Source organism: Lactuca serriola, chromosome 6 (assembly GCF_051521515.1).
Source record: "Lactuca serriola cultivar US96UC23 chromosome 6, Lser_US96UC23_V15, whole genome shotgun sequence".
Classification (NCBI taxonomy): Eukaryota; Viridiplantae; Streptophyta; class Magnoliopsida; order Asterales; family Asteraceae; genus Lactuca; species Lactuca serriola.
Window position 1 is genome coordinate 62,777,125 of NC_136413.1, and position 14,948 is coordinate 62,792,072.

At 32.9% G+C, this 14,948-nt stretch overlaps 2 protein-coding genes across 2 annotated transcripts; both read left to right on the forward strand.

Moving 5' to 3' along the window:
* Positions 1–1,168: 1,168 nt before the first annotated feature.
* On the forward strand, positions 1,169–4,433 carry LOC145058727 (putative CoA ligase CCL7). Its single transcript, XM_079006628.1, has 6 exons — positions 1,169–2,281; positions 3,006–3,195; positions 3,292–3,437; positions 3,515–3,582; positions 3,965–4,067; positions 4,136–4,433. The coding sequence occupies exons 1-6, from the start codon at positions 1,286–1,288 to the stop codon at positions 4,247–4,249; spliced, it is 1,617 nt and encodes a 538-aa protein (XP_078862754.1). The 5' UTR covers positions 1,169–1,285; the 3' UTR covers positions 4,250–4,433.
* Positions 4,434–14,120: 9,687 nt separating this feature from the next.
* Positions 14,121–14,789, forward strand: LOC145059833 (uncharacterized). The gene is made up of 2 exons (XM_079007610.1): positions 14,121–14,721; positions 14,782–14,789. Exons 1-2 carry the CDS (start codon positions 14,121–14,123, stop codon positions 14,787–14,789), a joined length of 609 nt encoding a protein of 202 aa, XP_078863736.1.
* The last annotated feature ends 159 nt before the right edge of the window (positions 14,790–14,948 follow it).

Below are 14,948 nucleotides of genomic sequence, written 5' to 3' on the forward strand. Positions count from 1 at the left end.
AATCCATCTCATGCACAAGGGCCAAAATGCAATATTTCTTCATACATAGGGTTAAAATTGAAATTACCTCATCATCGGGATGTTATAATTTTTCTGTAAATAACTTTTAGGCGATCTCCATATAAAACTTGCCAATAATGAAGAAACAAAATTTTCCTGTATATAGCAGCAACGACAACATATATTCTCCAACTAATACCCCCCATTACGACACCAAAGCACATGAAGACCATCTCAAATGTGTCCTTCCTTGCCACCTAATCATCAGCAATAAGATAGTCAAAAACAAAGGAAGGGAATTGTAGTTAAAAGCCATAAATTAACTCAGAGTTGAAAGAATTTAAGTAGGAAGATCGAACTTAGGTTAAATCAATATCATAGCCGAATTTTAAAGAACACGTCTTTTCTACCTCATTAGCATCTTGGGTTTGTAGATTATCTCCTGACTCCAACAATTGAAACTGCCCAAACGCTAGAATCTATATAACTCAAATATAAATCCAATTTCATCCAAATTTGAGCCGTAAAGTCGAAAAAATACACAATCATGAATAACCGAACACGTATCATTAAACTAGAAGTCAAAAATTAAGATCATATTACAAATTGAATTTCATCCAAGGAGTCATCCACATCCTATGTGGGTGAGGAAGAGTCGACAACGACCGGTGTGGCAGATACGGACCTGCCACCAGAACCCAAAAACCTTGTTGCCTTGCGATTTTGTTAGTGAGGGAAGCCCAACTGTCAAATAACCAACCCCATCATCGACGATAGTTAAGCAGTGAAAGTGGAACCAAAGACTAAAACAAAATATAACTTTTTAAATCAAAAACTAAAAATTAGTTGATTACGGTAACATTATCCTAATTTTTTCATTAATTAATTCGTTTTTTTCTTTTTAAATGGTTTTTTTCAAATCTTAAATTGATTCTTTTCATAAAATGATTAAATGGAACATTTTCAGACTATAATAGTTTTTATATAATAAAGAAATTTTATATGATGGTTATTAACTTATTACTTATTTTAAAAACAAAATCTAACTTTATGGTTAACCAAATGGTTTTTGACGTAGCTATTTAAAAAATATGCTTTCTATTTTATGGAATTTCTCCAGAATGAAAATTAGAAAAAAGACAAAATTTACACTCGTCACCAGCCAAGATTCACGAGTATAAGATGTCAGATGAAATCAAGATGATGAGCACTTTGAGAGATCATTTGGTGCAAATTGCTCATCTTTCATCAGTCATCTCATCACTGATCATCACACACAAGGTCAATGGAGAAATCCGGGTATGGCCGCGACGGAATATTCCGATCACTCCGACCACCACTAGTCATCCCAGCAAAACCCCACACATCAATGATTTCCTTCCTCTTCCGTAACGTCTCATCTTACCCAAACAAACCCGCATTAATCGACTCCGACTCCGGCGAAACCCTCACTTTCTCCGAATTCAAAACCACCGTCGCCAAGCTCTCTCACGCCTTGAACACCCAACTGGGTATCGGCAAGAACGACGTCGTCCTCATCTTCGCCCCCAACTCAATCCAATACCCCGTCTCTCTATACTCTGTCATCGCTCTCGGCGCCATCGCCACCACCGTCAACCCCCAGTACACTGTCGGCGAGCTATCGAAGCAACTCAAAGACTCCAAACCCAAACTCATCATCACTGTTCCAGAATTGTACCAAAAAGTTCAAAACTTTGGTCTTCCGATTGTGTTTTTAGGATCAGAAACTCCAAGAAAAGGATCTTTTTCATACAACGACTTAATTTCAAAATCTCCATCAGTTTCAGAACTCCCTAATGTTTCGATTCGAGGAGATGACACTGCGGCCTTATTGTACTCTTCTGGAACAACCGGTGTTAGTAAGGGTGTCGTTTTGAGCCATAGGAATTTCATCTCAGTTTCACAGATGATAACTTCGGATCAAAGATTAATGGGGGAGAAACACTACAGATACATATGTTTCTTGCCCATGTTTCATATATTTGGACTTGGGGTTATATTATATTCCCAATTACAGGAAGGAAACTCCATCGTATCAATGGGGAAATTTGATTTTGAAGGGGTATTAAAGAACGTCGAGAAATATAGAGTGACCCATTTATGGGTTGTTCCCCCAGTTATACTTGCTTTAGCTAAACACGATGTTGTGAAGAAGTTTGATCTCTCTTCTTTGAAGCAAATCGGTTCAGGTGCTGCACCTTTGGGGAAAGAATTAATGGAGGAGTGTGCCAAAAAGTTCCCAAATGTTTTAATTCTTCAGGTAAACTTCCAATTCATTCGAGCTTAGTTTAATGATCTTGTTTTGTATTTGTTCGATTGTTATGCACATGTGAAAACTAGTAATTATTCGATTCTTTTGCCTATTCGGGTCATGTTATTTTGGTCTTGTCATGTGTTCTATCCATTTTTAAACTTAATTTAGCACATGATATTGTGATTCTTAATTTCTTATATGAATCTTGAAAATATGGCAACAAAGTCAAGTAAACAACACAAAATGGGCTTAACTAAACTTTATAAAAAGGTTGTACATACAATCTGCTTTTTCTTGTGGGCAATGATGTTGAGTGGCTAAAGCGTTGTAACACTCAGTCCTTTTTGTTTCTTTTTTGGATTCTGAATTCAAGAAAATAACCATTTTACCCTCTTGAAACACAATATTTATCATGCCAAATTATTCCAGCAAGACAAACATCTAAAACTATATGAGTCAGAACCTCTGATCTGTCTCTTAATGAAACCATGTTCTTCGATTATATGCTTCCAACTAGCTGTGCTGACCGATGAAAATGACCATTTTACCCTTCAGGATAATATTTATCTGTTTGATTAAGTAAAAAAGAAACATTCATGCATAGCTATCTTGATTAACGGCTTAACCTATTAAACCCATCAAAGTCAAAATTGAAACATCATTTTGCTTTAATTTTTCATTTTTCTTTATAAATCTTGAAAATAAGTAACAAAATCAAGAAACCCAACAGGGATATGGTATGACTGAAACAACTGGAGTTGTCTCAGTGGAAAGTCCAATCATGGGCCCACGTCACTCCGGATCAGCAGGGAGACTTATTCCAGGTGTCGAGGCTCAAATAGTTAGTGTAGATACTGGAAAACCTCTTCCCATTAATCAAATGGGTGAAATATGGGTTCGAGGAGCTAATATGATGCAAGGTATGTTTAATTTAATTAATATATTAAATATTAAATATTAAATATATTTCACGATGATTTTTATTTTATAGTAATATATATAATCTTGATTTTCAGGTTATTTAAATAATGCACAGGCTACAAAGCTGACGATAGATAAACAGGGTTTTGTGCATACGGGGGATCTTGGGTATTTTGATGATGATGGTCAACTATTTGTGGTTGACCGAATTAAAGAACTCATTAAGTACAAGGGTTTTCAGGTAAAAAAATGTAATATGTATTTTTTTGAAAAAAAAAAAGATTATTTAATCTTGGATTTATGTTTCATATTTTTAAGGTTGCTCCAGCAGAGCTTGAAGCAGTTCTGCTTTCGCATTCTGAAATATTGGATGCTGCAGTTATTCCGTAAGCCAAAAAGACAATCTTTTCAGAATTTTATGCATATTTACAATTTTAAATAGTAATGTGGTTTACCACTTTTACCAATATGAATAATATATTTTATTTCTTACCCATAATAGCAATATTTGAACATTGATTTGTCAATAGTATTGCCACATAAGCAAAAAAAAATCAAATGGTAAAAAGTTAGTAGTTTTCCATGTTAAAAATTGCTTTATTGGGTTAAAACCGGAAGTAAGTGTACTTACTATTATGGGTAAAAATTGAAGTATATTGCTAATATTAGTAAAAATGATTAAAGTAAATTGCTATATTTTTTTTTACAATTTGATATTTTTTAAATCTGTTTTTATGATGTAATCGGTTTTGAAATTCTGTCTGGAAGGTTTCCTGATGCGGAAGCTGGTGAGGTCCCGATTGCATTTGTGGTCCGGTCTCCACACAGTTCGTTAACTGAAGAAGATGTTAAGAAATTTATTGCTAAAGAGGTAAAGATTTGTGATATTTTATATTGTTTTTTGAAATAATACTACTTATTGGAATATAATTGATACAGGTTGCACCTTATAAAAGATTGAAGCGAGTGACATTTGTAAACAGTGTGCCAAAATCGGCTTCAGGGAAACTCCTAAGGCGGGAACTTATTGAAAAAGTTCGAGCCAAAATGTAATATTTTAGAGAATTAGAATATTTGGAATGATTTATGTATGATGGAAGGTGTAGATTGTTTTGGATTTGTTTTTTTTTTTAATATCCGTGGAAGGGTTGTTAAAGTTTGATTAATGTTTGTAAACAGTCTTTAGTTTTGCAAGTTGAAATTTTCTTGGACCTTGGTCGAAGAAAAGTTGAAACTACACCATTTTGCAGTTTTCTAAATGAATTATGAGGCTTTCAATAAATGTTTAGAACCATAAGTTGATATATATATTTGATAAACGTAAATGGTAGGGTTTGTTATTCGTAGAAAACTCGGAACCAAAATAGATATCTAGCTTTATAAAGAAATAGAAAATCATAACATTAAACATGTTCATGACAAAAGTATAGAAAAAAAGGTTTAATGACATTTAAGGATGACGAACTTTTGTTTTTGTTTTTGTTAACATTTAGTTGTTTTTTTTTTTGTACACTTTTTACAATTTAACTTGTATTTGATTTTCAAACAAGATGATTATGACCGGTACACAATTTACCATTATCCTTGTTTTTAGTGTTCACATTTAGCTGATTTTCATGATTTTGCCAACATGAGTTTTCTGAGTTCTTGGATATAAGTTCTTTTTGAAGAATCGATTCTTGAATGAGTTCTTGTTTATGAGGAATATAATAACAAATCTCGTTTCCAATGAACCACTCATAAAACCTCTTCTCATCCGAAAAACATGAGTTCTTGTTTATGATATATTCAATAACATGAGTTCAGAAAAAACTCTTTTAGTTCTTGTTTCTGATGAACCAACCACAAAAACCCTTTCAACAAAACCCTTTAGATCTCGTTTGCGATGAACTCGAGAACATCTTCTAAAATCATTTGAACCGAAAAGCATGTTCTTGAAATCGATTTGCAGATCTTAATTTCTTGTGTTCATGCATGTCTTAAGTTCCTGAAATCATTTGAACCCAAAATCATTTTTAATAAAATTTTCCAAAATTTGTTTTCATGAAAATTTCCAAAAAAAATCTAATATGATGTGCCAAGAACTAGTCGGAAAACTCATGTTGACAGGACACTCGCCGGAGAGATGATCGGGGAGTTGCCGGAAAACAGTCGATGATGATTTTTTCGAACACCATAAACAAGTGTGAAAAAAAAAAGTTTGTTACTCTCATAAATCATTATCTCAAAAAACAAAAATATAAACACTAAAAAGAACAAATGTTTGTCATAGTAAATGGTTTGAGAGTGATTAATTAACTAACTAAAATCCATTTTCATTCGCAATGTATGATACAACAAAGCATCTATTTCAAAGCTGTTTACATTCTAACAAATGCCATAAATTAAAACAATTTTAATTAAATTTTAAATTGTTCTTAACAAAATAAAGAAAAATTGCCACACCACCCAAAGTCAATATCTTTCTTTCTAAAATCAAATACTATCTCTTCAAACTATACAATTTAATAGAAGGTGAAACATTAATAAGAGAATAAAAGCACAAAGCAACAAGATACAAACCCCAAATGATACCAAAGCCTAATGCCCTAACATAGTAACATAAGTAAATGACCTAACCGGTTTTTAAAAACCGGTTTTTTAGTTGAACCAGTATGGTGATCGGTTCCCGGTTTAACCGGTTCGACCGCTGAGTGAACCGATTTCTATATTTTTCATGTTTTTTTTTATTTTCCTACACATACATACATATATAAATTATGAATTTGATGTTTACAAGTTCAAACATTAAAAAACACATAAAAATAAGTTGTAAATGAATCAAATACATTAAAATAAAACATAATCATAAGTTTTAGTGTTTTACATCAATCGATATACGCTAAAAAGAAAATAAAATATAATACCGAAACGAAATATAGTTTTAGATGAATACAACCACATCAAAAAACTTTATAACATTTAACATATGTTTTTATTTATAGAAAACTAAATATATTTGAGAAAAAAAATATCAAAGTTTATTATGTAAATAATTATTTTTCATGTGTTTTTATTCGGATTAACCGGTTCAACCGGTTTATTTTGACCGGTTCAACCGGGTTTTTCTAAAAACCGGCCGGTTCAATCCGGTTCAGAAATCAATGTAAAACCGGTGATAGTTGAACCGCTCCCTCCCTCGGTTCCCGGTCCAACCGGTTCGACCGACCGGTTCAAACCGGTTTTTAAAACATTGTTTTTCATAACCTCTCTCATTCTAACATTTTTTGTTGTATGGTTGAAATGCTTCAAACTCATCATGCATAGTGATGGCAATGAGATAGCATTTATAAACGTGTGTAAGTTTTAAAATAACATTTATAAACCATAATGGATAATATTATTATATATGTTAAAACAAAAGTAGTTACTAATAGTAAAGTTTTAGTCTTTTAGACTTTTGACATTAAAGATTTTATTTTAAATTTTGGCATAGTTTTATATTGTTATATTTTAGCCCCAAAATTTTATCATTTTAGACTTCAACCAAATATATTCTTAAAATTTTGCCATAAACTTTCTTATTTAGACTTTAGCCACAAAACTATCTAATTTTGGCATATTTGATCCCTAAACTTTCATATGTTTGCATTTTCCACCACTTACTTTGTCGAATGACACTTTTCATCCTTTACTTTGTAAAATATCACTTTTAGACCCTCAATTTTGAACACCCGACATTTTTCATCTCTTACCTTTCATGTCTTCGCATGTTTGCAGGTTTCACATGTTTGGTCTTATGTAGAACATAAATTACAAAAATGATCCATAAACTTTCGTGTGTTCGCACCTTCCACCATTTTGTTGAATGTCACTTTCCATCCCCCACTCTATAAAATGTCACTTTTAGCCCCTCAATTTTGAACACCGATATTTTTTTTATCTCTTTACTTTTCATGTCTTCGCATATTTGCAGGTTTCACATGTTTCGTCCCTGCATAGAAAACAAATTACAAGAACGATCCTTGTAATTTACATAATAGGTCCTTGTACAAAATTATATTTATAGGAATGCTACATATGTTTAAAAAAATACATAAATGCCCCTTCCTAATAACAAAATTTAAAAAGTGAGCTTTTGTCCCTATGTAGATAATGAATTACAGAAATGGTCCTTATGAGTTTTTTTTTCAAAAACAACCCTTGTAATTTTGTAAGCAAAACATTGACTGCCCCCCCCCCCCCCCCCCCCAATGAAATGGGGAGAAGCATTTTTTAGTTTAAAATAAACGAAAATCTAAAAAAAACAATTATTAAATAATCTAAAACATATTGTTTAATTCAAGTATGTGGTACTCCAACATAATCAGAGACAAACTATACGAAAACTATCTAGCTATTTCTTTAGCATAAACATCTCTTCTTCGTTCTTCATCCCATTACTACGCATTGCTTTCATTTGTACTATAATTGTTTGTCAATCGAAACACATGTCAAAAATAATACGTTAGTGTCTCCTCAAACAAACTCGATTAAGAATATGCATAAATAAAACCATTACTTTTACCTTTCTAACATTGTACTTAAAACACTCGTAAAATACTTAAGAAAAATATGTTTTCTTATATTTATAACAATTTAAAATATAATGATAAAATGCAATAACCATGTTTTTGCATGACTTGACGGTAATATATTAAAAATTCACTTCAATGTATTTCAATTCCCATGCTAAGCTTCTACTTTTCTTTATTCTTAAACATTTGAAGGAGAAAGATATGTCAAAGTATGGTTGCAACATATTTGTTTAGTAAGATTCAAAAATTAGTGTTTTAGAGATATTTGAAGTAGTTCGTTGCGAATTTTGGTTTTTAACTCTAACTTTGCTTGTCAAACATGTATAATTGCAAAGAGAAATTAAATATACTCCTAATTTTTGTTCCTACCAATCATCATACCCATTTAAATGATGACACGTGTCACATTAAGATGCTAAAATATCATTAAATGAGAAAATCTCTTTAATTAGCTGTTTAACGGAAGAGAAGATTAGGTAAAATATTATGTCCACCAAAATAATCTAGTTTACAACATCAGTTCATGCTTTTGGTGATTTCGACAAAAAAAATAGTTTACAACTTATATTTACCTGACTTTTTATTATCAAATATGCTGGAGAGAATAATGAAAGCACATAAAAGTGATTTCCCAGTGTGGGGTTCCAAGACTCTTGAGGTAAATATATTGAAGGGTTATTTGAAAAAATAGCAAAGTAGTTTCATTTTACTTGTTTTTTATAAATTTATAGCACGATACTTTCATTTGGTCATGCTACAATAAATAACTTTAAAAAAGTTGTGCAATAATAGCAATGCTAACCAAACAAAAAGCAATTTTGACTATTTTAACTGATTAGAGTTTTTTTTCGTTAATCATCTCATCTCATGGTTCATATTTTATTTGCAATTACTGAAATATGTACTTAATTGTAGGCTGAAGTTGAATGGGGGCACTCACTTTTTTTGCTATCACTACTTGCTCTCTTGAAGAGATAAATAATTTTGGTTAATGCATTTGCTATTAATTGCAGGCTGGGTTTTCTCCAAATTATTCCTGGTGTCTAGCTTTATTATATTATTTGTTTTAGTATCCCAACGTTATATTATTTGTTTGAATTGTTTACTATAAAAAATGACAATAACTTTACTGCAATACAAGAATGACCAATTTTTGTAGACTTTTCCACCATTTGGTAGACATACCTCATATGTCCACCAATATTTTTGTAAACTAGTTATGTGATGTGTTGGTGGTTTGGTAATTATGTCAAATAGAGTTAACATGTGATGTATTATGTACCTAAAATATTAAATAAACTTTAGAATAATACAAACGATTGCTTAAAAGTGATAAAAAAATGTTACCTTGTGTAGATTAGATCAAGCTAGCAAAGTTTGCTTCGTGTTCAATTGATTTCTGCCGGCAATCCTGTTATATAAAAGAATAGAAATATTTTAACAAAACTACTTGATCTCAGGAGTTAAATGCAAACTTATAAAATAAATATATAACATAGATAAAAGAGTAATCACAATACCCTAAGAAAGTGAAGTTGAAAGTGATAATGAATCGGTAATTTGAAAATAATGCATAGTGATAATCATGTAATATAAAAAAACTAGAACTCTTTTAACAAAATATAACTTACAAATACAAACTTTTGAAATAAATATGTAACATAATTAAAATAGCAATCACAATACCTTTCAAAATTGAAGTAAAAAAAGATGGTGAATCAGTAACGTGCAAAGAATGCAAAGAGGTAATGGTGAAAGAAAAGAATATAAAAATTGTAGTTTGTTGAAACGAGATGAAGTATACGGATTTATACGTAATTAATTGAGAATACTTACTTATTTAGGGTGTTGAACAACCCGGTTGTTATTGTTGATAAAACTTAATCTCACAAACCAAGTTTTTGCTCATTCATCGGTAAAAAAGCATGGTTGTTAACCGGGGCCTATGAATTCAAAAAAAAAAAGGCAAAAAGGGTCATCCAAAGAGTATAAAACTGTGGTCACTTATTTTAAACCGGGTCATAAATGAAAATCCTCTATTTCCCTATTAATAAAACCCATTTTTTTTCAAAACCGGGTCCTTTCTAGAGGGTCCCATGTATTTTTTTGTAGTAGTGTCAATTGGGAAATTTTGATTACCCTAAGGCTTTGCGGTATGGTTGGGAGGTGGCTACGCGTAGCACCTACGTGGCAAAGCCACCTACACGTGAACACCACCCCAGGTGTGCGTAGGTGCCTTGTGGCGTGGGTGGCACGTGATTGGTTATTTTTCTACCGTTCTTTTTCCTTTTCCTTTTCCTTTGACCGTTACCAATTAAAAATCAAACAAAAACTTAACACACACACACACACATATATATATATATATATATATATATATATATATATATATATATATATATATATATATATATATAATACATACACAATAAACAAACACATTTCCATTCACATCACAAATATATTTCTATTCCCTCTTTCAAACAAACATATTTCTATTCCTTTCTTCAAACACACTGTCAAACATAGATATGAATAATTTCGCGAATTAGATTTCTTCTTCTTCATCTGATGATGATGGTAGCTCTGATGAAGTTGACTTGGTGTTGCACACGTTGTTGTCCGCAGCACGCAATAGGGTGCAAAAAAGAGGCGAAAGTTCAAATACCAAGAGGAAGCATAGAATTTCGATAAATAGGGATCGTATGGCGGCACACGAGTGTCACAACTAGCATTTTAGGGCTAGGAATTTCTATCCATGTACAAATAGTTTCTTTGTGTAACTAAGTGACACTACGTGTAGTATAAATTAACTTCGGTACTATACAAGTTTATACATCCAAAATTTGTGATTCATGTCGAAACTTCCTCTTGTAAGCCCAAAATCTAACCCAATAAGCTATGTCCACTCAACTTTGGGTCTTAACCCTGACTTCTCGGTTCAAACCTCTTAATGGACCAAGACCTTCTTATTGGGCCCTTCTTGGGCCAAAAGCCCTATTTAACCTTTATATGGGCCGAGAACCCATATTTGGGCCAAAAATTCTTATTTGACATAGTTTTGGGCGGTAAGACCCTTATTGGGCCGTGAATAATTATTTCAAAGCTTAATGGGTTGAATACCTCTATTAGGAAATATTTTGGTCCGAAAACTCCTCTATTTAGTCTCATTGAGCCAAAGACCATTCTTTGGGCCCTAATAGGCCAAATATCTCTATTAGGATCTCTCACCTAAACCAAAAATCCTTATTGGGCCTAATACATTTCTTTTGGAATAGAATTGAACCGAAACTATTCTTGGGCCCAAACCATGCACAATAACCTTGTGCCAACCGAAAACACTATTGGGCCTAGGGGTTCTCGGTTACCCTTCAAAACCAAGCCTAAATATTTTTCTTCCCCCCCCCCCTAACCAATCGAATTTTTAATAAAAAAAAGAGTAAACAAATGAGAGGGGGTTGACTTTTGGGGTGCCACCTCCATATGGTACAACATGTAACTATGCATTTATCTTGCATACTTCTATGCAAAAGCTTATTAACCACCATGCATTAACATTCTAATCTCTTCTCTCTCTCTCTCTCTTCTATAAAGATCGGTCGATCCTCCCTCTTACTCCCCACAAACCATTTCAAACTTAACTTCACTTCTCATTTCCTCTCAACTCTCAAGAACTTCTTCACCCTCTTTCTCAAAATTTCGTGAGTGTGCTAGTGTGTTAAATAATTCCTCTTCAAAGATCATTAACTTGGTAAGTCTATATTACACTCAAGTTGTTTTATTTCCATCTTGCACTAAGCTTATTCCTCAAACTACTCTATTTTCGTGCATATGTTTCTCTAGAGCCCCTTAACTTTGAAAACCATCTCAAGGAAGCAAGTTAGGCCGAAAACTTTCACCATATTCTCTTCCAAACCGAAAAAGCCCCCAAGGTGATCTTTATACCCCTATTTTTCAAGTTTTCTTTCTTTTGGGGGAGGATACAAGTCTAATCTTGTGAAAGATCTATGTATATTTGCTTGCATGTGCATGTGTTATATGATATGTGTGATGAAATGTTGTTATTACATGCATATACTCCAAAAACTCGAGATTTATCCAAGTCTTAAGTTGTTTGAAATAAGTTACCTTGTGTAACTTCTTATGGTTGGTTGTTATGTTAAAAACGCTTTAAAATTCACCATGAGACAAAAAAAAGTAAAAATCGACTACATTTGAATATAAAGTGAAAAATAGGTTATCTTTGGTCATCTTCGGTAAAGAGGGACCATTTTTGACAATAAAAGTAAAATTGGGTTATTCTTGATTTATGGGCCGAAAATGGACTTTTTAGTAAATATGGGCCATTTTGAACACTTTTGTAAAAATGGGCCTTAAATGAATATTTTTGTAAAAATGGGCTATTTTTGACAACTTTAGTAAAAACGGGTCATTTTCGACAATTTCGGTATTATTGAGCCATTTTCGACAATTTCGGTATTATTGAGCTATTTTTTACAATTTCGACATTATTGGGCCATTTTCGACATTCTTGGTAATAATGGGCCATTATTGACATTTTGGATAATATTGGGCCACTTTTGGCATTTAGTAAAATTTGGGCCTTTATTGACATTTTTGGTAAAACTGGGCCATTATTGACATTTTAGATAATATTGGGCCACTTTTGGCATTTTAGTAAAATTTGGGCCTTTATTGACATTTTTGGTAAAATTAGGCTATATTTGACTAAAATGATAAAAATGGATTATTTTTGACACTTATTGTAAAAAGGAATACTTTTGTCACTTATAATTTATAGGTCGAAAATACACTCTAGTAACATTATTTAGTGTACATAGTATGTCTTATAGTTATAACCAAAGTTTCATGGAGGGATAGCAGGATATTGTATATAGATCTATATGGGGTTGACACCCAGTGGCGGACCTATGTAGGGCATTTGGGGTCCCGGGCCACTGCTCAATTTCCGGCACGCAGTGTAAATTTTTTTTTTTTGGTTTTTTCTATTAGGTGCACCCGCTTGAAGTACGAGGGACACCCCTACTAAAACAGTCTGCGTCCGCCACTGTTGACACCCCCACACCTGAGTTGCTCGTTACAGCTAGACAGGCCAGTCTAGGGTGACAATTATCTTTAGAAACCGACGCCTGAAGAATGTCAAGACAGGCGCTCTCGTCATATTAGTATGGTTGTAACGACTCACATAGACAATATCAATATTATATTAAAAATTTATGCAATACATATACTCTACTCATTACGAAGTACGAAACTATGCGTCGAATATTTTGCATCTAATTTCACCACTCGGGCCTTAGGGTTTAAGACCACAATTTTTCGTATAAAAGAAAATACAGGATTTTCTGGGAATCACTCTCTATATATTTTCAAACAAGATAAACAAAGAATATGCATGCAATTATACATGATTTGAAATGAGACTTACAAACTATTTTTACAAGAAAATATTGGATTTTCTGGAAGTTACAAACTATTACAAAGTTTTCTTACAAACATGCTTATGAACTCATCAACATTCTATGTTGACGCTTTTTAAAACGACTTGTATTCTCAAGAACTCACTAAGTAGGTTGGCAGCTAAGGAATTTTGATATTTGATGTATTTTTTATTTATCATACATTATGCTATTTTGGATATATTTTGTAAGCAAACACAATGATGTAAACTATGTATGTTGATATCTTTAATGTATGATGATGATGGTTGCTATGTTTCATTCATAGTCAATTGTTATGATATTACAAGATGAAGTCACCCCCCCCGGGACGTTTTCGTCGTCCCGATTTGGGGGTGTGACAACGAGCTTTTGGTACATGATTACTTTGTCCCTAATAGTTTGTACGATCAATTAAAATTTGAAGACCGATTCCGTATTAGTAGAAATTTATTTTTACGTATAGCTAGAGATTTGGAAAACAATTATGAGTTTTTTCAATTGAGATGTGATACAAGAGGTAAACTTAGTACAATACAAAAATGCACAGCATCCCTTAGACAATTAGCATACGGCATAGCCGCAGATGCGTCAGATGAGTATCTGAAAATGTTTGAGAGGACCGGACGATAATGTGCTTATCTTTTTTGTGAGTATGTCATAGAGCTTTATGGTGACATATATTTGCGACATCCAACTAGAAATGATATTGAACAATTGTATGCCGCACATGAAGCTAAACATGGCTTACTAGGAATGCTTGGCAGCATTGATTGTATACATTGAGAGTGGGCAAATTGTCGCAATGCATGGCGAGGTCAATTCACACGAGGTGATCATGGTGTGCCGACTATTATACTAGAGGTCATTGCTTCACATGACCTATGGTTTTGGCATGCATTCTTTGGTATGGCGGGGTCAAACAACGACCTGAATGTGCTTGGAGCCTCTTCGATAGTTAATGATATGTTGCAGGGTAAAGCACCAAACATGTCGTTCGTTGTGAATGAACATCAATATAACTATGGGTATTACCTTGGTGATGGGATATATCCAGAGTACGCTATGTTTGTCAAGTCGTACTCATTTACGGCCGATGAAAAACGAAAATTGTTCAAGTTAGCACAAGAATCGGCAAGGAAGGATGTGGAACGGGCGTTTGGGGTCCTCAAACAAAAGTGGCACATTATCAAACATCTGGCACGGTCATGGGATAAGGCAAAATTGACGAAGGTGTTGACTGCTTGTGTTATTTTACATAACATGATAATAGAAGAAGAGGGTGAGGCTATTTGTATGTATAATCCGAAAGATATTATTAACCCACTTGCAGTAATACAAATCGGCAGCCCTACATACTTCACACGACTTTTGGAAATACAAAACAGTGAAACACATCACAATTTACGTTATGATTTGACTGGGCATATATGGCAAAGGCAACTCCATCAACACGGTGGCAATGACGACGACGAGGTTGACGATGACGATGACGACGAGGAGACGACAAGTAATATTATCTATGTTTTTTTTAGTAATTTAAGTTTTAAATTATTATGTTTTTTTTAAGTAATGTAGATTTTAAATTTCTGTTTTTTAAATTAATGTAAAATATTTTTAATTAATATTTATATTTTTATTTTTGTTTAATAGTTATTTTTTAAATTATTCTAATGTAAAAAAAGAAAAAAAAATGATGTGGAGTGGTGACCATTTCCAAGAGTTAGTGTGTTGGTA